The sequence below is a fragment of the Macrotis lagotis genome, chromosome X, assembly GCF_037893015.1.
Source record: "Macrotis lagotis isolate mMagLag1 chromosome X, bilby.v1.9.chrom.fasta, whole genome shotgun sequence".
Lineage (NCBI taxonomy): Eukaryota > Metazoa > Chordata > Mammalia > Peramelemorphia > Peramelidae > Macrotis > Macrotis lagotis.
The window spans coordinates 208,234,666-208,257,379 of record NC_133666.1 but is presented as its reverse complement, the minus strand read 5'-3'; the positions used below and the strand labels follow the sequence as shown (position 1 = coordinate 208,257,379).

The following is a 22,714-nucleotide window of genomic DNA, read 5'->3' as shown; positions in this document are numbered from 1 at the left end:
AGCATTCTGAGTCATTTCACTAAAAGCCTGCTAGGTTACATTAAAATGGGGAAGCATATATAAAAATAGGATATTTAATTGCTAATAATAGTGGGAACTTTCTAATTTGAGGAATAAACTTTTCAGGAAAGTCAAGGAGCTAATAGCACTTGAGAAGTTAAAATATTACTGATGGGAAAGTGCTGTAATGAAAGGATATTATTATTCACTACTTTGAATAAGATATTCTTCTATGTTTACTTTGTTTCATTTATTCTGTAGACATGCCAGATGACAGAGAAAATAACTACTTTGTAATGCCAAAATAAAATCTTTTTTTTTCCCAGAGATAAATTCAAAACATTAAAACATAGGTTTTGGTTTGTTTGTTTTTTGCTTTTTTTTTTAGCTGAATGATTGGTATTTCTTTTCCTAGCACAGAAAGAAAGAGATCAATTTCTAGTCATGTTACATTTATATTTCAGAGGAAAATATGGGGTGCAGTGGTTGGAATCCTAGGCCTGGGGTCTGGCAAGCTTGAATTCAAATCCAGCTTCAGACAATTCCTATTTGTATGACCCTGAGCAAGTCACTTCACCTCTGTTTCAGTTTCCTCAACTGTAAAATGGGGATTATACTAACACCTACTTCTGAGGATCATTATGAGAATCAAATAAGATAATATTTGTTAAGCACCTTGAACAGTGCTGGGTATAAACTTAATAAATGTTTATTACCTTCCCTAAAATAGTTTCGTATAATTGCTTTAAATGATGAAGAGGATTGCTAAGAAGTTCAGTCATTTTGACTTACCAAGTTCATTGTGAAAGCCGCCATGTTTCCAGTCTACTGGGAGTGTCCCTGTGTAGTCCACAATAGGCCCTCGCTTTCCAGGATCCACATTTTTTATGTTCACAAACATCTGGTTGTTTTTTGACTATTAAAAATGAAAAGAATTTTGGGTGAAAGAGTACAATTTAGTCCTGTATTAAGAGTTTGAGGGAAGTGTTTAAGCAAAGGAACACTTTTCAGGTATATTGTAGAAGTGATTCAGTGGGTAATAGGTTATGCTAGATTGCCTCTAGTTATTTAGTTTTTTCAACTCCATGGTTCAATGATTCTGTGAATAATGAACAGAGCCTTACAGAAGGCAGACAAAGCCTTTAGTTATATTTTAATCCTTATCTCAAACTCTCATCCCTATAAATATTTGAAATTTATGATTCTGTGCTACAGTGTTTGACCCTGGATTAATTCATTTGGGTCAGCTGTCTTAGAGTGAAAAGAGGTCTGGACTAAGTCAGAAAATCAAATTCTAGCTCTAGCTCTGTCACTTCTTGTCTGAGGCACCTTGAATAAGTCGTTAAGCTTCTCTAAGTCAGTTGCAATTTCCCCTTCTATGAAATGAGGTCAATAATTTATTATATGAGGTTATTGTAAGGTTTAATTGAGTTAATTTATATAAGAAGGGCCTTATGTACTGCAAAATGCTATATAAATGGGGGTGGCTAGGTGGCGTAGTGGCGTAGTGGATAAAGCACCGGCTCTGGAGTCAGGAGTACCTGGGTTCAAATCTGGTCTCAGACACTTAATAATTACCCAGCTGTGTGGCCTTGGGCAAGCCACTTAACCCTGTTTGCCTTACAAAAAACCTAAAAACAAAAAAACAAAAAAATGCTATATAAATGTAAAGAAATGACTGCTACCATCATTAGTACTATAATAAAACAAAAATATTCTTTGGAAGTTTAAAGGCTATTTAAATTAATTTGATCAATAGCATATAATTTTCCTGAGGGAAGAGTTTATTTAATTTTTTGTCTTTTGATCACCAGTGCCTTGCATAGTGCCTTGTATATTTGGTTTTAAATTGGATCTGTGATTTCATCCATGAGCTTGTAATGAGGAACCTATTCTATTTCTTCTCTAATTCTAGAGTAAAGGGCACTCTGAAGAAGGACAGATTTGAATGGGCACTGAAATAATGAATTCTGGAAGTTAGAGCATAGTACAAAGATATTGAATGCTACAGAATAGGGGAGAAAAGAAAAGTGAGAACTGGAAATAAAAATAAAAAGATAATTTTATAGAGTTTCAAAGACAAACTATTTTGTAGTCATACATAGAAATGACCATGCTAAAGGATTTCAAGTTCTGCTTTTATGTCTATGTAACCACCTGATGGGATATCGATTATTTTACCTTTCCAATCGTCATCCTATTTTGGTTGTTGACACGAGGTGATGTAGAACACTGAGTGAGTGTATGGTAACTGGGGTTGGTAAAATAATGATTATTGGTGTTTCCAGCATTACATTGAGGAAGAGTATCTGGAAAGAGACAAGAAAATGATTAAAACTGATGTTGACTGTTAACTGTAAAAAACAAAATAAGAACTGGGAGATGATCAAAGGGCTGTACTGATACCAAGATGGAAAAAAAAAATCTACGCTAGCAGGTCATTGTAGAGGTGAGAGGCAGAACCAAGATGGCAAAGTAAAGGTAGGGACTTAACTAACCTCTCCTAAATTACCATCCAACAACTTTAAAATAATGACTAAAAGTAAATTCTGGAGTGGCAAAATCAACAAAAGAATGGGGTGAAACAATATTCCAGTCTAAGACAACTTAAAAAGTTGGCAAGAATGCAAGAACAGTCTGTTTCACTAGAGTAAGAGGAGAATGAAGTCCTTATGCCTCATTGGCAAGCCAGCAGCGAGGACCCAATCCCCTATGTGAGCAAGAAGTAGCCCCACCAGGAGTGAGGAAACAAGACAGTAATGAGACCCTGAACCCCAAGACAAGCCAGCAGCAAGGTTCCAGAATGTGCTCAAGGCAGCCAGTAGTGGACCATACTGGTGCAGGCCAGCAGCAAGTTTTAGGAGCAAGTGAATCTGTGGAAACAGTGACTTCTACAACTCTCACTCCAGGCAGTAAGAAGGTTGAATAACTGGTCAGGAGATTATGGGAAACTCTTAGTTGGCACTGGGTGTAGGACCCTGTTGCCTTGCCCACACAGGGATCCATATTGCAATTTCAGGTGAGAAGGAAGAAAATAATGCAGCAGAGCATAGGGCTACAAGTGAGGAGGGAAATTCCTGGTCACAATTCCTGGGCAGAAAACAGTACTTGGGGTCTCTTATAGACTAGAACACAGGGCAGAGACTGATCCTTGGATCAAACAATCTTGAAAAAATCAAAAACTTATACACCCTTTGCAAAATTTTGTGAAATTCTGTCAACTCAGTACTCAGGGAAAAATTTATCTCTAAATGTTTACATCAATAAATTGGTAAAAGAATAGATCAGTGAATCTGGCATGCAACTAGAAATAAATTTGAAAGAGTACAAAATTAAATATCCAATTGGAAATACTGAAAATCAAAGCAGAGATTAATAAAACTGAAAGTAAAACTTCTATTCAAATAAAACTAGGAACTGCTTCTATGAAGAAACCCCAATTAAATAAATAAACCATTGGCTAATTTGGTTATTTTTTTAGAAAGAAAGAAATCAAATTACCAGTATCAAAAATTAAAAAGAATTAAGAGAAAATTAAAATAATTATTAGGAGATATTTTGCCCAATTAAATGCCAATAAATCTGACAACCTAAATTGCCCAGATTAACAAAAGAGAAATTAGAAGACTAAATACCCTATTTTATAAAAAGAAATTGGGGCAGCTAGGTGGGGTAGTGGATAAAGCACCAGCCCTGGAGTCAGGAGTACCTGGGTTCAAATCCGGTCTCAGATACTTAATAATTACCTAGCTGTGTGACCTTGGGAAAGCCACTTAACCCCATTTACCTTGCAAAAAAACCCTAAAAAAAGAAATTGAATAAGCTATCAATTTTTCCAAGAAAAAATGTCTAGGACAAGATGAATTCACATTTAAGGAACAATTAATTACAATTCTCTATAAATTATTTGGAAAAATAATTAAAGAAGCCAAAGAATAGGCAATTCCTTTTTTGACAAAAATATGGTGCTGATACCCAACCTAGGAAGAGCAAAAACAGAAAGAAAATCACAGACTAATTTCCCTAGTAAATATTAAATAACTTATTACCAAGGAGATTACAACAATATATCCCAGAGACCATACACTATGACCAGGTGGTAATTATACCAGGAATGCAGGGCTGGTTTGATATTAGGAAAACTATCAGCATAAGTGACCAAATCAATAACAAAAACAACAAAAATCATGACTATCTCAATAGATGATTAAGTCTTTTGGCAAAATATAACACTATTAAAAACAGAAAGCATAGGAATAAATGGAGTTTTCCTTAAAAAGATATGTAGTATTTATCTAAAAGCAACAACAAGTATTATCTGTACAAGGGAAAAGCTATAGTTTTCCCAATAAGATCAGGGTTTAAGCAAGGTTACACCTTATTACCTCTATTGATCAATATTACACTAGAAATTCTATCTATAGCAATAAAAAAGAAAAGCAAATCAAAGAAATTTGAATAGGCAATAAGGAAACAAAACTATCACTCTTTGCAGGTGATATGATGGTATACTTAGAGAATCTAGTAAAAAACTATTTGAAATGATAACTTTTGCAATACTATAGGATATAAAATAAACCCACATAAATTATTACCATTTCTACATATTACTAACAAAGTTCAGTAGTAAGAGATAGAAAGACAAATTCTATTTAAAAAAACTATAGACAATATAAAATACTTGGGAAACTACCTGCCAAAACAAATCCAGGATCCAAATGAACACAACTTCAGAATATTTTTTCATACAAATATTAATTACTCATGGATAGGTTAAGCCAATATAATGAAAAGGATAATTCTACCTTAATTAATAATCTTATTTTGTGCCATACAAATAAAACTACCAAAATATTATTTTATAAAGCTAGAGAAAATCATAAGATTCATCTGGAAAAACAAAAGGTCAAGGACATCAAGAGAATTAGTGAAAAAAATCGTGAAGGAAGATGGCCCAGTTTTACCAGATCTCAAAAGTTATAATAAAGTGGTAATTATCAAAACAATATGGTATTAACTGAGAAATATAATGGTGGATCAATGGAATAGATTATGTACACAATGCAAAGTATTAAATGACCATAATAATCTTGTGTTTGAAAAATGCAAAGATTCAGATTTTGAAGAAATGGCATAAACATGGGTTGAAATGGGTGGATAATTTAGATATAAAGTGTGATACCATAAGCAAATTAGGGGAACATGGAATAATTTACCTGTCACATCTATGAATAAGGGAAGAATTTAGGATAAATGAGATAAAGAACATCATAGGATATAAAATGAATAATTTCAGCTAAGATTAGAAAGAAAGAAAGGAGAAAATTGAGGGGGGGCTATAGAAAGCTTCTCTGGTAAAGGCCTCATTTCTAAAACATATAGAAAGCTGAATAAAATTTATAATATAACTCCTCAATTGATAAATGATCAAAGAATATGAACAGGTAGTTTTCAGGTAAAGAAATCAAAATTATCTTTAGTCATATAAAAATGTTCTAAATCTCTATTGATGAGATATAAATTAAAATAAGTCTTGAGGTATTACCTCACATTGATCATATTGGCTAATATGTCAGAAAAGGAAAATGACAAATATTCAAGGGAGTATGAGGAAACTGGTGCCCTAATGCACTGTTGGAGTGCATTTTTTTGGGTAGGGGCCTATTTTCTTTCATAACATGATAAATATGGAAATATGTTTCCTATGACTGCACATGTATACCTTTATCAAATTTCTTGACTTCTTAATGAAGGAATATATTTAGATTGATTCAGGACAGATAGAATGATTAGTCATACAAAATCTATAATGGTTAGATTTCAATTTCAAAAGAAGTCTAAATTTTAATAACCCAGGAATCTGCATTGGCTTTTTATTGTTTAACATTTTAATGAGCACTTTTGATAAAGACATAATTGGTGTATTTATAAATTTATAAATGACCTAATGCTAAAAAGAATTGTTAATGTACAACATGATTACATAATAATCCTCAAGTCTAATACAATGAAATTTAATAAGGGGTAGACATTTGGTTCAAAAAAACAACTTCAGAAGAATAAAGAGAGGCAGGTATAACTAGAAAGCAATAGTGGGTTTAACTAAAAAAAGAAATCAAAAATGTGATATGGAGGTGGCTAGGTGGTACAGTGGATAGAGCACTGGATCTGGAGTCAGGAGTACCTGAGTTCAAATTTGACCTCAGACACTTAATAATTACCTAGCTGTGTGGCCTTGGGCAAGACACTTAACCCCATTTGCTTTGCAAAAACCTAAAAAAAAATGTGATATGGTAGAAAAATGAACTAATGCATGGTAGGTTGCAATAAAAGAGTCATAAGGTTAAAAACAAGGTAACCTTACTGTATGTACTCCATAAAGTCAATTAGACTTTATCTGAAATATTTTGTGCAGTTCAGGTGTCACATTTTAGAAGGGGAGGACAAACTGGAGGAGAATAGGGAAGCATAACCAAGATATTGAGGAGTCTGGAAGAAATGCCATATAAAGAGGAGTGAAAAACATGATTTTGAAGGATTGTCAAATAGAAAAGGAATCAGACTTATTCTTATTATCCATGGAAGGCAGACTTGGGATCAGTGAGGGGGATTTGTAAAAGGCTGAATGGAGAGGAAAAATTTCCTAACTCTTTTTTTAAAATTTCATTTTTTTATATCTCTCCCTCCCCAATGCAGAAGTGCTTCAAGCAAAGGTCAGATAAACCATTTGTTGGGTTCATTGTAGTCTGAAGCTGAGAAAGCCTTTCTCCAGGCTGAGAAAGAAGGTTTGTGCGGTCTCTTACATCTTGGGAGATTCTGAATAGGCTTGTAGAAAAAAAATCTAAGAGAGTAAAGCCTTGGCTTTTATTATCTTTGAAAAGAGTAAAATCCCTCACATCTTATGTGAAATAGTCTTACCTGAAATACTATAATCTGCAGTGATGACCCTCATAGCAGGAGTATAGGTAACTGCCGGCATATTTGATTCTTTCTCTTTCTGTTTGTGTTTATAAATAATGAACAGTGCCAGTAGGAAGAGCACAACCAAAACAAGAATAATGATGCCTGCAATAGCCGCGATCTGATAAGAATGAGTAGGGTTAGCAGTACTTGTCCGGCTTAAACTGTTCAAGTTTCCAACTATTAGAATACCAGCTAGAAAAAGAAAAAAGAGGGACACAAGTGATTATGATGAGCAAAATACGAGAGATTTCTGGGTGATTTCAATTCATAAAATGTTTACTTTGAAGTTTCTGAAAATATAAGAGCAAAAAATAACAAATTTCATTTACCCCAGGAATATATCTATGTCCAGAGAAATCCACCCCCCCCCCCCATGAAGGAGATAACCTAGATTAAACCCAGGAGAGCTTAATTTGATTGAGAGATTCCTTGACTATATAGACATATATATATATATATATACATATATATATATGTATATATATATATACATATATATATATATGTATATATATATATATACACATAAAATTCTTAAGAGATCAAGTTGCTAGAATTATTAAAACTAGTCTATCTTAAACATTTCAGGAAACACAACAGTATTTTCCTCTCCCTCTGTAAGGATAATATCACTTAAAATCTGATCTACTTAGTTCTAATTCTTCTTTTTCCAATATGCCTAAAGGGAAATATGTTAAACATGATTTTACATGGATAACCTATATCAGATTGTTTGCTGCCATGGAGGGGGGGAAGGAAGAAAGGGTTGTAGAAAAATGTGGAACTCAAAATCTTGCAAAATGATGATTGTCAAAGGTTATCTTTGCATGTAACTGGGAAAAATAAAGAGAAAAATAAAATCTTAAAACAATTTTAAAATATTATCTAAAAATTTTTTATCTATCTTATTCCACAGTCACATGGAGAAAAAAGGAAAGGGAATGACAATTTATCATCTATTATGGGACAGAAATTGTAAGTGCTTTCCAAATATTATTTCATTTGATCTTCACAAATCTGAGTAGGAGCTGATATTATGCCCATTTTACATTTGAGGAAACTGAAGCAAACAAAGGTTAAGTGATGCATAAGTAATTCAGATATTCCTAACTCCAGATCCAACAATGCATACTGTACACTATATAATCTAGCTGCCTCAATGAATTCATCTATCTTTCTTTGAAAGATAATGTTCCTGGCCATGATATTTTCCATGTTAGATTGCTGTCCAAGAAGGGGTCTATGGTAAAGCAAAAATAATTTGTTATGGAAGACAATATAGTAGGTGGATAGCATCCTTCTTTAATTCCTAAATTATTTTTGAATGGTAACTCAGTGGCAGGATGTAGTGTATTAATATTACATAAGACTTCTAGTGATTGCTAGGAGTCAAAATTCAGAATAAAATAGGTCTATCTGTTCAAAGGGGAAGCAGTAGAAAGAGTGAAAGATATAGAATAAAGAATCAAGATTTTGATCCTTCTCTGTCTTTTAAATCCAGCTAAGATGTTCTTTGGCCTAAGTTTGCTCAATTATAATTTGAGGAATTAGATTAGATTTTATGCATTAACTTTTTTTGTTTCCACAAATTTGTTTTAGTATAAAAAAGGAGATTTTCATACATAGCATAGACAAGTTTCTCCCCCCCCCATTTTCCACACACACACAAAAATGTTATAGTGAATAATAACAGTGATTGTAATGTGTCATAGTGAATAGTGTTAAGTGGCTAATAATAATATGATCAAGGAATATTTTAAGACAAATGTGATTATGGTAAACTATAAGCAAGGCAAAAAAATATAAAACCATGTTAATTAAGAAAATGAAAATTATATGTGTAAATACTGTGCAATGTCACAGAAATTTTCTAAATCCTTTTACTACCCATCAATCTTATTTACCTTGATCACATCTTATACCCTTCCAGCCTGGGCTGCAGTAACAAGTTCCTGTGATGTGGTCACATGTAGAATTGTTTAGACAGTCACATATCTGTCGACAGCCATAGCCATATGTTCCTGAGGGACACTCTGAAGAAGAAAATGAATCAAATGTGAAATGGAACAAATTAGTAGGAGCTTTACTAGATAAATGAAGACCTAATGCTTTGCTTAGGAAAAAGTCAAAACAAAACATTTTATTGTATGAATTCTAATTCATCCCAGCTCTACAAAAGAAATTTTAAAGTAATGGTTATAAACTCTAAAAAGCATGAAGAATAGCTTTTTTCTAGGCAGTCTTAATTTCACAGAGAATGTCTTAAATTTAGAGTTTACTTTTTTGACTTAGAAATCTGAAAACTGGAATTATAAGAATGAGTTTGAATGTACAATCTTATTTAATGTGATTTGGACTTGGGACAGTAGTTCTAACCCACTACATTGACATGCTTAATCTAAAAATTCATTCAAAAATCCAGAAATTTTTAATAACTGAGCAGCAGGGGGCAATGTGAAGTCATCAGAGTTTTTACTCAACATTTAGGTCCCTGTCTACAAAAAGAACACTGAGAGAAGATTTTTAAAATATAGAGTTACACATCAAGTAATTAATTTTAAAAAGTATTTATCAAACTTTCCATTCTTCTAGAAGTTTCAGCAAAATAATTATTATAGATATACATAAATATATTTTAAATATCTGAAAAGATTGTGCTTGCAATCATGCATGTAATTCAGCAGCTGAACCAAAGAAGAGTGTAAGAAGGCCAAATCATCTGCTCTGAGCCAATTCAGTGTTGTTGGCCAGTGTATCAAAAAGCCTTCAGATTTCAATTTTTCTCAGAACCCTTTTTCATGGTATCAGCTTTATTCCTGGTAATTGAAAAGTCTACAGACATATCTTGCCCTGATCCAACAGGACAGAATAGTATATTTTCTTTGAGAGCGCAACAAAGGAGAAGTTAGATAAGGAAAGGTGGAATGCATAGGAATATATCATTCATTATAAGACAATGATGAAGCTTTAGTTGTTCTTTCTCACCACTTTGTCCTATCTTATCCTTATCAGGCAACTAAATTAAAGTTATCAAAGAAGAAACCTGGAAAAGTAAGCTAAAGACTAAAGTTGCTATAATCTGAGATTATATTATATTAATTACATTGTTATATTATACTATAGTATATTATATTTTATTATCTATTATAATCTTCTCTGGTCCATATTTTAAAGATGCCTAGTACATAAAATGAGACAGTAGAAGAAGAGATCAGGGTTCTAAGAACAGAAAGAAAAACTTGAATTCAGTTTTATATGTTATTTCCTCCAGTCTCAGAATAACAAGAAGTGATCAGGAGAATGAATCATGACAAATTTAGGCCAGCAAGAATCTGAAGGGCATCTCAGGAAGGGAAGTGTTTGAAGCAAAAATGATTCCAGTTCAATCACCTTAAAAAAAGGATCTCTGCCTGCAAGTCTCTCAGGTGCAAGTAGGCAGTTAAAATAAATCTCATTAAAACTGTACTTTCATAGTGTTAGATATTTTTATACTCACTCTGTTCACAGTGTTTTCCCATGAATCCAGTCCTACAGGTGCATTGCCCTGAGATATGGTCACAATCAGCTCCATTTTGGCATTGGCAAATTAATGCACAGTCTTTTCCATAAAACCCCAGAGGACATCCTTTGGGATAAATAATGGTGAAGGGGATCAAAGGAAGAAATAGGAGTGAAATAGAAATAAGTCCAGAAAGAATTATTCTAATTCAGTAGATACCAGATGATGAAAAAGTAAGAAAAGAACAATAATACACAAAACCTCTCATAGATGTTATTTGAGTATAAAGTCACAGTTCTTATAAGCACTAGCAAGAAGCATCACCATTGTTATAATAGTTGAACATAACTCCTCTTTTTTTTGAGGGTTTTTTTGGCAAGGCAATAGGGATAAATGACTTGTCCAAGGTCACAGAGCTAGGTAATAAGTGTCTGAGGCCACATTTGAACTCAGGTCCTCCTGATTCCAGGGCTGGTGCTCTATTCACTGAACCTAGCTGCCCCTTCCTATAGTTTTTTTAAAGCAAACTTATGGAAGTATGGGGGAAGGGGTTGCTACTTCATCACATTGCTTTAAATCCTCCAAAATATTTTTTTAAAACAATAACTACCGACTAACCCCTTTTCCCCAGTATTGAAATTATCAACTTTCATCTGTAATAAGAAAAGAATATCACATTGGTAGAACATGAAGACAAATATTTAAAGGTATCTTTGTAAGAAAGGATTGATGCAGTTAATTCAAGTAGTGCTTGCCAATGCTCTTTATGTGAGAAAAAACTATTGCTCAAGTCATCTAGAGACTCCTTTGGTTTATATAAGTTAGTAAATTAAGCTTAAAGAGTTAGATTCAGGATTTTAGAAATCTTTTCTACAAATAAAATTTAAATTTACCTTGTATGATGGTGATTTCCAAAACTAGATTTATACACACACACACACACACACCCTGCAGCATCCACAATCCCCATAGTCATTGTAATTCACATTTATACAATGCTTTAAAATTTCCTCATAAACCTATGGGAAAGTTTGGACAAGTTGGAAGATCCTCATTTTTTCACATGAAGAAACTGAGATTTCTTCTTAAAGTCAAGTAACTTGGGGCCAAGACATGCAGATATGGTCAAGTCATTTTTAAGACATGCTCAAGAATATACCATGATTTGCAGCCTAAAGTTTTGTTAATTAAAAAAAAATCTAAAATAAGTTTAGTTAAGGAATATTTTCTACAACTGAGGAAGATCCCCTCTAGTCTACTCAATATCTGACACTATATAGGAGTATGTCTATTGAGAAAGTATGAGGGGCGGCTAGGTGAAGCAGTGGATAGAGCACAGGCCCTGAAGTGAGGAGTACCTGAGTCCAAAGCCGGCCTCAGACACTTAATAATTCCCTAGCTGTGTGACCATGGGAAAGTCACTTAACCCCATTGCCTTGCCAAAAAAAAAGAAAAAAAGAGTATGAATGAAACTGAGATTTAAAAAGTAAAAAAAAATCTAGGAATATAAGCATCCAATTTACAAACATTCTCATATACCCAAAACATGGTTATTGCATCCTGAAACTTCCAACTCAACCTATTAATAATTTTAATGAATAATTAATCTTAATCCTTTATATTATTTTAATAAGAAGAAATTTGGCATATGAAACCACAAAGACTTGTGTTTAACTCTTGACTCTGACACATTGGTTTTGTCATTCTGGACAGATGATTTAACCTTTGAATGCCCCAGGAAATTCTCAAAAATTATAAATCTATCTGCTTTTGTAATGGAATTTCCTCAGCAGGAATTCTCAAAAGAAATGAAATTACAGGCCCAACCATCCTCCCTCAATAGATAATAGTATACATTTATAACTTTTTCTACTACAATTATTTTTTCATGCATACATGAAATATTTTAGCTACACAGAACTAAATAGGGATAGCTTGGAATCCTAACCATAATTAATAACATTGTTCCTTTGGAAAAGTGAATTTTGATTTCCACATAACCAATTTACAAACAAATTCACAGAATAGGACTTTTTTTTAAAATTTGGGAAATCTCTATATTGCAGATTTAGTCACCAAATAAGGGGCACACAAAGAATGGCACCGTGGCCAACAAAAGACAATATGACTTGCTCACTCTGGGTGCAGTAGAGACCCGTCCAGCCTGGGGTACATTTACATTCTCCATCATAGGCGCTGCAATAGGCCCCATTGTGACAGTTGCATGTATGGATGCAGTTTGGACCCCAGTGAGCAGGTGGACAGGCTGAAACCAAGAGAAATGTATTAGTTTTCTGAAAGGGAGAATTTTATCTTAAAATAAATAAAAACATTAAGATATCCCAATTTCTCCTGAATAAATATGTTCCATTTGCATAGTGACAGTTGGACTTAGAGGTAAAGGACATGTTTGAATCCTACCTCAATTACTTTTCAATGGTGATCCTAAGCAACTATCTAGACTAGAATTTTAGTTCCTTCATCTATACAATGGACAACAATTCTTTTCTAATCTATCCCTTAGAAGTATCAAGGAAAATGTTTACTAAACTTTAAAGTACTTGAGATGGAGTTGCTACTCTTACATGAAAACCTAAACAAAAAAACCCATATTAATTAGAGGATCATATACCCCAGGGTTTCCTGCTGTATTTGCTTATACAAAATTAACTAAAAAATATTAAAAATAAAATAATTTTTAAAAAAGAAAATGATTTGGGGAGACATGGCAAGAAGAAGCAGAAATAGTTCTGAAACAAAAGATGAATTAGAAAATAAGGTTAAATTCCCTATGAAAAAATGAACCAAGAGAAGTGAATCAATTTACAAAAAGTTTATCTATATGCAACATTTCAGGATCATACCTACTATAGTATAGTAATATACTGTAGTATAGTACAATGGCTTTATAAAATAATTATTTTTAAAGTTTTAAGAGTTAACTAGGTGAAAATAATTTCCTATAATATTTCTGACATTTAGACTGCAGCACTAACTTGGCAATATAAAATATCAATATGATTTAGGAATATCAAATTTTAGTGACATCTAGTTCAATCTTTTTTATTCATTTATTCATTAATTAATTAATTTATTTGTTTATGTATTTATTTATTTATTTAGAAATTGGTCTCACTATCTCACTCATGGTAGAAGTGCCCCTAAGGACACTAATGCATTGTTGGTGGAGCTGTGAACTCATCCAGCCTTTCTGGACATCAATTTGGAATTATACCCAAAGGGCAACAAAAATGTGCATACCCTTTGATCCAGCAATGTCACTACTGGGTCTATACCCTGAAGAGATTATGAAAAAGGGTAAAAATATCACTTGTACAAAAATATTAATAGGAGCCCTGTTTGTGATGGCAAAGAATAGGAAATTGAGTGAATGTCCATCAATTGGGGAATGTATATGATGGAACACTATTGTTCTATTAGAAACCAGGAGGGATGGGAATTCAAGAAGAATTTGCATGAACTGATGCTGAACGAGATAAATAGAACCAGAAGAATGTTGTACACCCTAACAGCAACATGGGAGTGATGATCAACCTTAATGGGCCTGCTCATTCCATCAGTGCAACAATTAGGCACAATTTTGGGATATCTGCAATGGAGAATATCATCTGTATCTAGAGAAAGAATTGTGGAGTCTGAGCAAATTTTAAAATAAAAAAAAGTTATTATGTAATTTTGCTTTATTATACTTTATTTTTTCCCCTTAAGGATAGGATTTCTCTTTCATCATATTCAACTTAGATCAATGTATAGCACGAAACAATGTAAAGTCTAACAGAATTGCCTTCTGTGGGGCATATAGGGAGGAAAACAAAATTAGGGGAAAAATTGTAAAATTCAAAATAAATGAATAAATTAAAAAAAAGAAGTGCCCCCTCAGGCAACTCAGGGGTTCTTTACTCATAGGAACCATTTTGATGTTGGGCTTAAATGATAATATCCTTTCAACTTTAGTCTTTTTGTAGTTCAGAATTCCTAAACTCAAGCTATCTAATAACCTCTGCCTCCCTAATAGCAGGAACTATTGATCTTTGCCGCCATTTCTGGCTCCTTTAGTTTATAAATAAGAAAATCAAGGGCTGGAAAAGTACATTAATTTGTCCAAGGTCCCATAAGCAGCATTTGTTCTTTATTTGTTAGGAAGAGGAAACAAGTATTACTAACTGCTTATTATGTGCTAGCACTTTACAAATATTTTTTTATTTGATCCTGCCACCAGTCCTATTATTATCCCTATTTTGTAGTACAGGAAACTTAGACAAATAGTTTAAGTGTCATGACTAGGGTGACCTGAATAACTAATTAGACTCTGGAACTGGATTTTAATCCAGGGTCAAAGCTCTTCATACCCTACCTCCTCTGACTGTTCATTTATCCCCAAACCCTTCCCATTGCTCCCAAGCATATGGCTTGATTCAGTGACACTGGCCTTCTTACTTGTTCTTCAAAAAAGATACTGTATCTCTTGTCTCTAAACGTCCTGGGCCTGGAATAATATCTCTCTCACATCTCCAACTCCCAGTCCTAGGCTTTCTTCAAGTCTTAGTTAAAATCTCATATTCTACAAGCCTTTTTCCAACCCCTTTTAATCCTTATACCTTCCCTTGATTCATTATTTCCTATTTATCCTATTTTATAGCTTGTTTAGAAATAGTTGTTTGCATGTTGTCTCCTTTTGATTATGAGCTTTATTTTGTATCCCCAATGCTTAACACAGGACCTGTCACATAATAGACACTTAATAAGTGCTCATTGATTGAGTCTTCCTCACTCCAGGCTCAGCATTTTATCACTGTGCTACCTCAATATGCAGATTAATATATTGCTTTCCCCCAAAGATTACAACAAAATGCAAGGCAAAGTCATCTAAAATGTTGTGAACTTCTTAATTCTGCAACCTCATTTACCCAAATAAAGGAGGCATATTTTATGTGATATTTTATCATCATCTGCCATTTCATTAAATATTTACATTGGGTTTTTTTCTAAAGTTACATTGGGATTACCAGTTCCAATACAAATGCAAATTCCCATGTACCTCAATCACTAAGTTTTACTTGGCAAAAAAAAAAAAATGCAATCTGGAAATAGGGGTTTGTTTCCCTACTTCCCTATTTATTCCTTTACAACCATCACTTTCATTTGCTCAAATTTCTATGTTTCACACAAGGCCATTTTTTTCTTTTAGTAGAATATCTGCTATTCAGCTGACAAGATATATTAAGTCATATGAAGAAATACTAAGGAGGTACCATGATAGCTAGAAGTTCATAAACAAATTATGAAAATCATTATTTTCAAAAGGACTGAAGGCCCTCTGACCAAGCTAGAAAACTTCTTTATGATGGTTATGGAGGCAACTTTAAAAGAAATATCCTTCTGTTCCTGGTGCCAAACACTTTTACTATCATTGTACAGATCTCCTTCTAACACATTCTGATGCAGAAATGGAATGAAAAGAAATCCAAAATAAAGAAAACTGGAAGAGAAAAAATGTGTAATGTTGTTTCTGACAACATTCTGGCTTCTTTTTTATGAAACAGAATTGCTTCTCTGTGTCCAGATGTTTCCCAGAATTAGCACTGAGTCAATAAAAAGCTCCAAGATAACTATGACACTGTCTGGTGGCAAATAAAAATATTGTATAAATACAGCACACAAGAAATATTCATGTCTAAAACTTCTTTTCCCCCAGAGTTGTCTTTCTGTCTCTACATTGGTAATTCAAAGTTTTATATTATTCTTTCTCAGAAATGTGGAATAACTTCTGATTCTGGCCCAAATCAGAAAAATCATTGGCTTATTCAAAATGTCTGTTAATGAAAGGGTGCTTGTCTGACTGCTGTTATGAAGTTTAAATTGCATGGTGAACTGTATGACCTAAATCATGGGTGATCAATCTTTTAGTTCTTCTGGGCCACATCACTCACCAAAAACTTGTCAAATGTCATGTGTAAGATTTAATATTTATTTATGACTACAATGTAACCCATATCACCAATGAGTATAATAATAAACTGTAATAATGCCTCTTTGATGGCATTTGAATGGGCTTTGAGGGTCACATGTGGTCCGTGGGCTGAGGGTTGGACAAACTTGACCTAGAAGTTGCTGTGCAAAATTGCAACAAAGACATTTCTTGATTCCTCTTGTTTACAGAGGAAAGTAGTCAAGATTTCAAAGACTGTATATTGTATATTTTACAATAACTAGTACAAGATTTCCTGAGTATCTAAGTTACTCTTTATTTATAAGTTATTTTAATTAATAATAGTTGTTTTGAAACTCTAGGGAAATTTACTGATATTCTGAAAGTTCGCCTATACAATCAACTGACATTCACACACTCAGTCATCTGTGTGCCTTTTTGAGGAAAGTAAGTTGGAGAAGGTGACATGGAGCCTCATGGAGAGGCTGAAAGGCAGCTAGGCACCCCTGCTGGCACTGTGGAGGCAGCCTTGAGGTTAAGGTTTCAGAGTTCCATTCAGGAGATTAAAATTTCATAGTCATCTACATATAGATTATTAGCATGGTACAATGACAAAACAGTCTCCTAAATAATAATAACTAGTATTGATGTAGTGCATTAAGGTTTGCAAAGGACCTTACAAATATTCTCATTTTATTCTTTTTTTATCTCATTTTTAATCTCATTTTATTCTCACAGATGTCCTGAAAATTCCAAGATAATTTTCACTCTTAGACAATTTGCCACATAATTAATCACATTGTCTTATAATAATTGTGAAAAAATTTTATTTGGAAATAGATGCTAATGAATTTCTAAAAAGAGATTTTCTTCTATTAAAAAAAATATTAAAACTTACGCTGAGAACAGTCACTACCAATCCAACCAGGGTAGCACTGGCAAGATCTGTCAATGGGATTACAGGTTCCATTGTTGGTACATGTGCAAATTCCCCCGCAATTTTTTCCAAATCGACCACTGGGACAAACTGTAGAGAAATCATAAATTATTATTAAATGATTGAAATTTTTGTTATGTCTTTCTGACTCTCATTTTTGAAATGAATGAAAGTGGAGGAAGCAACTCAATAATAAATAAAAAACACAGTGAGAGGCCACCAACACTAGAAAATTTGCTTTTCTTTATATTTTTTATTGAGGAATTTATCACTCAAATGGAAGTAGTCAGTTCAAAGAATAAATTATATATATTATATATATATGTACAAATATATGCACATATAAATATATAGTTTTTTGAAACATAAGCAATGGGCCAGGCTAATCCTAAACTCAAAAACTAGGCATATTTTTAAAAGCTGTAGTTAAATGGTTATTAAAAGACATAGTTTAATGTAATTACTTCCTTTGAGAATTTTTGGTCACTGTATTTACCACTGGCAAAATGCCTTTACCTTCATTACAAAGAGCTCCTGTGAAGCCAGGTAAGCAGTCACATAGTCCAGTGATATGGTGGCATGGTCCACTGCTGTGCACACACTGAGGACATTTCTGGCTGCAACGATGTCCATAAAACCCAGGTAAGCAAACTGAAAGCAAAAAAAAAATCCTGGTAATTTTCCATTTGACTTTTTTTCCCCTCATTTCCTACATCAAATTTTAGATTAATAGTAAAGAAGAGGAAAGGTTTGTGTTGCTGGAAGTGACTCATAAAATTCTCTGAAGAGAACAGAACCAGGATCTGTAATGATCTTTAATAATGAAAAAAAAAGCAATTAACAACAAGGTCATTTCAAATACAATTGCGTCATCTTGCAATTATTTGTTCTTCGAGAACTCTAATACCAGAAAAAGAAATGCAGAATATATGAGGGATTTTTCTTATTCAAAAGGTTTCAGGTTAACAGAAAATGATGGTTTAGTGGTTTGCTTTGCATTTAGATAGAGTTTATTTTAAGCTTGCAAATTACTTTCACATTATAAAATTTTTCAATACACAAATATTTGCATTGATACTAACTGTATTTATAAATACCAATCTACCACCATCTATTGCTGCTCATAACATTAGATTAATGAGGAATAGTAATAAGAGGTAAGAATGGCTGTTAAGGCAGCAAGGCACTTGCAGAATCACTTCAAATATCATGGACTAAAAAGAATATTTGCTGGTCAAATGGCTTATTATCACTTTGCAAGACTGATGTAAAAATGATTGTACATGAATAACCTACATCAGATTACTCACTATTTAAAGAGATTACCCTGCATTATCATTCATAGAAAAAAAAAACAGTTTTGTAAAATATACAGGTTATATTTGTGATACATAGTATACACACACACACACACATACACACACACACACACACACACACACACACACACACACACACAGGGAAAGGAATCTTCAGGGAACAAATACGTTTTGAATAAATGAAGTTGAATAAAAACAATTTGTATACATTTGTTGATTTTTTCCCCTAGAACACAAATATCTGTGTGTGTGTATGTGTGTGTGTGTATGTGTCTGTGTGTGTGTACGTGATTACACCACAGAAAATGGTAGAACTCAAAAATCTTACAAAAAAATGCATGTTGAAAACTCTTTACATGGAAAAAATTTTAAATCTTGAAAAAATAACAATTTTTTTTAAAAAGATATAAAGATCAAGTAAAATATTTGAATGGTATTGTCAATTACTCTATATAAATATTTGTAGACTGATTACTTAAATGGACAATTAAGGATAGAATAAAAAATAAACATTATAAAGAAATTTCTTTTGATCAGTTCAGCAAGGCATACAGAGACCAATTAGATGGTTTATTCTAATCTCTAATTCTTTTCTCTATTTTCTAAAATTTTATGCCATCCTAGAAAGGCTGAGATGGGGCAGGGAATTTCCAATCCCAACAGTATTGGTCTGACATTGTCAAGGCAAACATAGGCAGGACTTGAATTTCAATAAATCTAAGAACTTTTTAGGGGTGAATTAACTAAATGTTTGATCAAATATAGCTTGCAAAGGATATTATAAATATCCAAATGGCCCTTGGCATAAAAAGGTTCCCTTATCCTGACCCCAGAGAAAAGGAGGAAATAAAATCCTGATGAGTTACTTACTTCTTTGACAAGTGGTCCCCCTGAAACCTGGTGCACACTCACAGATCCCATCATCAGGGGAGCAGGATGCCCCATTTTTGCAATGACAGGGCAGTGAGCAGTTTGGGCCCCAGTGCCCTTCAGCACACACACTGTCACAATGGATACCTTCAAGTAATTGAAACATAGGGTTATCTTTTCAATGGGAATTAATTCAGAGGCAATTAAATAGAAAGCAAGGCATTGAAAGAGAAGCTAAAGGCACTGTGGATAGAGTTTCCAGCTTAGAGTTGGAAGACTGCTTTTCTTGTGTTCATATCTGGCCTTAGGCACTTATTAGCTGTGTGACCTTGGGCAAGTCATTTAACATTCTTTGCCCCAGTTTCCTCATCCTCAAAATGAGCTGAAAAAGAAAATGACAAATGACTCCAGTGTCTTTTGCCAAGAAAATCCCAAATGGGGTCCCGAAGAATTAGACATGTCTGACAAATAATTGAATAATAAGAAATAGAAACAAAACTATGACAATTTTTATTTTAGTGTTATTTGGTCCTTAGTCTATACCACTTCTAGCCTCTTGTTATTATGAAAATCTAAACTAGAGTTTCTTTCCCCCACATAAAGAAATCTGCTTAACCATGGACAAGACCCTTTCCAAGGATTAGGTCTTTCTTAGCAAAATGAGGAGGCATAGCCTTTACAATTTCTTTTAGCTTTAAAATCTATGATCTTATGCAACAAGAGGATGAAAAGAATATCTCTGCTATAATTGGAAATTACTACATTTTCCCTCTTTTAAACTCTCTTTTTTCTATCAAAACCATCTATCCTCCCAGTGTCTCAGATTCATAATCTTGGCCTTACCTATCTTGGTCTATCTTGCTTTCCCTCATTTCTCATATCTCATCTACTCTCAAATTTTCCCACTTTTTCCTTTATAGATCTTACAACAGACCATGATGAATAGACTTACAATGAAAATTTATATTTAAAGTACCTTGCAATATTAGTCATAAAAGAAAATTCAGTTTTGTTAAATATAAGGTTATATTTGGAACACATGGTATTCACACATATACATTTATACAGAAATGAATCCTCAAGGAACAAATACATTCTGAATAAATTAGGTTAAGTAAAAACAATTTGTACACATTTGTTGATTTTTTTCCTAGAATGTGTGTGTGTGTGTGTTTGTGATTATACCATCACAGAATCATTGAATTTCAGATATGGAATGGACCTTAGAGAGCCTATAGTCTAATATTTTCATTTTATAGATGAAGAAACTGAGTTTCAGGGATATTAGGTGACCCACAGAAGGACACACAACTACTGAGTAGCAGATACATTAAAATTCAGTCTCTTGATTGGCATTCCAATGTTATTTCTGCAATACCATATGTCCCAAATATAACCTGTATACCTATTTGAATTGAATTTTCTTCTATGACTGAAAATAGGTTAATCATTTTAAATATCAATTCTCCTTGTACAGTACTGTAGCTGGAGAAAGACTGGATTGTTTATGTTGAATATATACTGATAATATCCTTTAAATTGTCATTTTAATCTGTTTGCTATAATTTGTCTCTTTTTAGTCAAAACTGAGAAGAAAAATTTGCTTGCTGAGGATTTGAGTTGAGATTCTAAATTTAAATGAGAAATACAAATTTACAAATCAAGAATTTCTGTGCCTTATTTATATTTTCTCTTGGGGAACAAGAAAAACATAGACACAACTGTGTGGAGGTGAGAAACACTTCATGGAGATAAGGCCTATTCTTCCAGCAGGAAGAATCTACTAGATACAGTAGAAATGAAAATTGCATTACTAGCTCTTTACTTGAAGAGGTTAAAATATTATTGGGGAAACTGAGTGAAGCTTGAGGAGAAAAAGGCAACTGCACCATATGAGAATAATTATCTCAATTTAAATCTCTAGAATACTGGAAGGGAACAGACTTCAAAAAACATTGATATTGAATTCTACAACCTTGGCATAATCATCTTCCCTGTCAAAATAGTCTCTCACATGAAACCCTATTTGGAGCATATATTTCCTTTTTATAGAATCACAGAGTTCAAGCACTTGTAAAGTTTTTCTGATTTGTAATGAGTATTTTTCTCAAAAATCACATTGCTTTCATGAAAAATACCTCCCTGACAAATGACAGTGTGTCACATACCTTCTGAATAAAAATGAGAAAAAATAAGATAACAATTTCCTCAGATGATTTTAATCACTTGGCTCAAAAGTTGGTGTTCAAATTAAAAACAATACCTTGCATCATTGAAGCCCCCTTATAAATGCACACACTTGTGACAGGGTAGTATATGATTAAGTGTTCAGGCTGGAGCTAAAAAATTTGCAGCTTTTTTCCAGCAGTGTCCTTGATTAAAGTGTTTAGTTCATGTATAATATGCTTTTGAAACCTCAACAGTCTTCTCTATATGAGCTCATACCAGGCTGTATGTTTAGAACAAGGTATATTATGCAGGGGGCTAAAATAACTATAGATCAATGTTCCAACTCAGAAGGCATAGAAAAATTACCAAGATGAGTCATTCTGGGTTGCCTATAAGCAACAATTACAATCGATTTTCATAAGACAAATTGATTCAATCACTATATAAAATCCCTTGCTCTATAGGCACACATACGTAATTATGTATGCAAGAATCACTGTTATATCCTATGAAGTTCTCAAAAGTTTAAGGTCAGGCAGGATGATTTGAATTGCCAATTCCTGTCTCTCCTGACCCAGACAGTGGAATGCAGCATTTTATTCCAGGCCACAAGCCAACATTTGTATCCTCTCTCATGTAGACATAGGATGTGGTTTCTACAGTCTGGTTCTCAACCAAAGCAGATAGCCACATAACAACCAGTGAATACTAGAATATCCTGCTGCTGTTTTAATGCAACTTAAGATGTTAATATAACAAAGGCAGATTTGGTATAACAGAGTTTAAAAAATTACCTTACCTGTGTCTTAGAAAGATCTTTTACTTCACCAAGAACAAAAGCATAATACTTGGACTTGTAGAAAAAGTGGTTGAATCTGATTTCTATGAGTTTGGGGAAAACACTTTCTCCAAGAAGAAGTAAGCCCTTAGATCTAGGAAACAGAACTATGGGGTTGTACTTCCCTACATCAGAATGAACACGGATGATTCTGTTTTAAAAGGGTCTC

The 22,714-nt window shown here is 33.3% G+C and overlaps 1 protein-coding gene across 2 annotated transcripts in view; it reads right to left on the bottom strand.

Annotated features, from left to right (window-relative positions):
- MEGF10 (multiple EGF like domains 10) overlaps window positions 1–22,714 on the bottom strand; it is a 165,245-nt gene that overhangs the window by 16,600 nt on the left and 125,931 nt on the right. Inside the window, exons 14-22 of one of the 2 annotated variants that reach the window (XM_074199623.1) lie at window positions 19,539–19,685; window positions 17,866–18,000; window positions 17,311–17,439; window positions 12,600–12,728; window positions 10,460–10,588; window positions 8,868–8,996; window positions 6,919–7,155; window positions 2,182–2,309; window positions 793–916 (exon numbers count right to left, since the gene is read on the bottom strand). In XM_074199623.1, the coding sequence (XP_074055724.1) occupies window positions 793–916; window positions 2,182–2,309; window positions 6,919–7,155; window positions 8,868–8,996; window positions 10,460–10,588; window positions 12,600–12,728; window positions 17,311–17,439; window positions 17,866–18,000; window positions 19,539–19,685 (1,287 nt within the window). The remainder of the gene's footprint in view (window positions 1–792; window positions 917–2,181; window positions 2,310–6,918; window positions 7,156–8,867; window positions 8,997–10,459; window positions 10,589–12,599; window positions 12,729–17,310; window positions 17,440–17,865; window positions 18,001–19,538; window positions 19,686–22,714) is intronic. The other variant, XM_074199624.1, reaches the window with a different exon arrangement.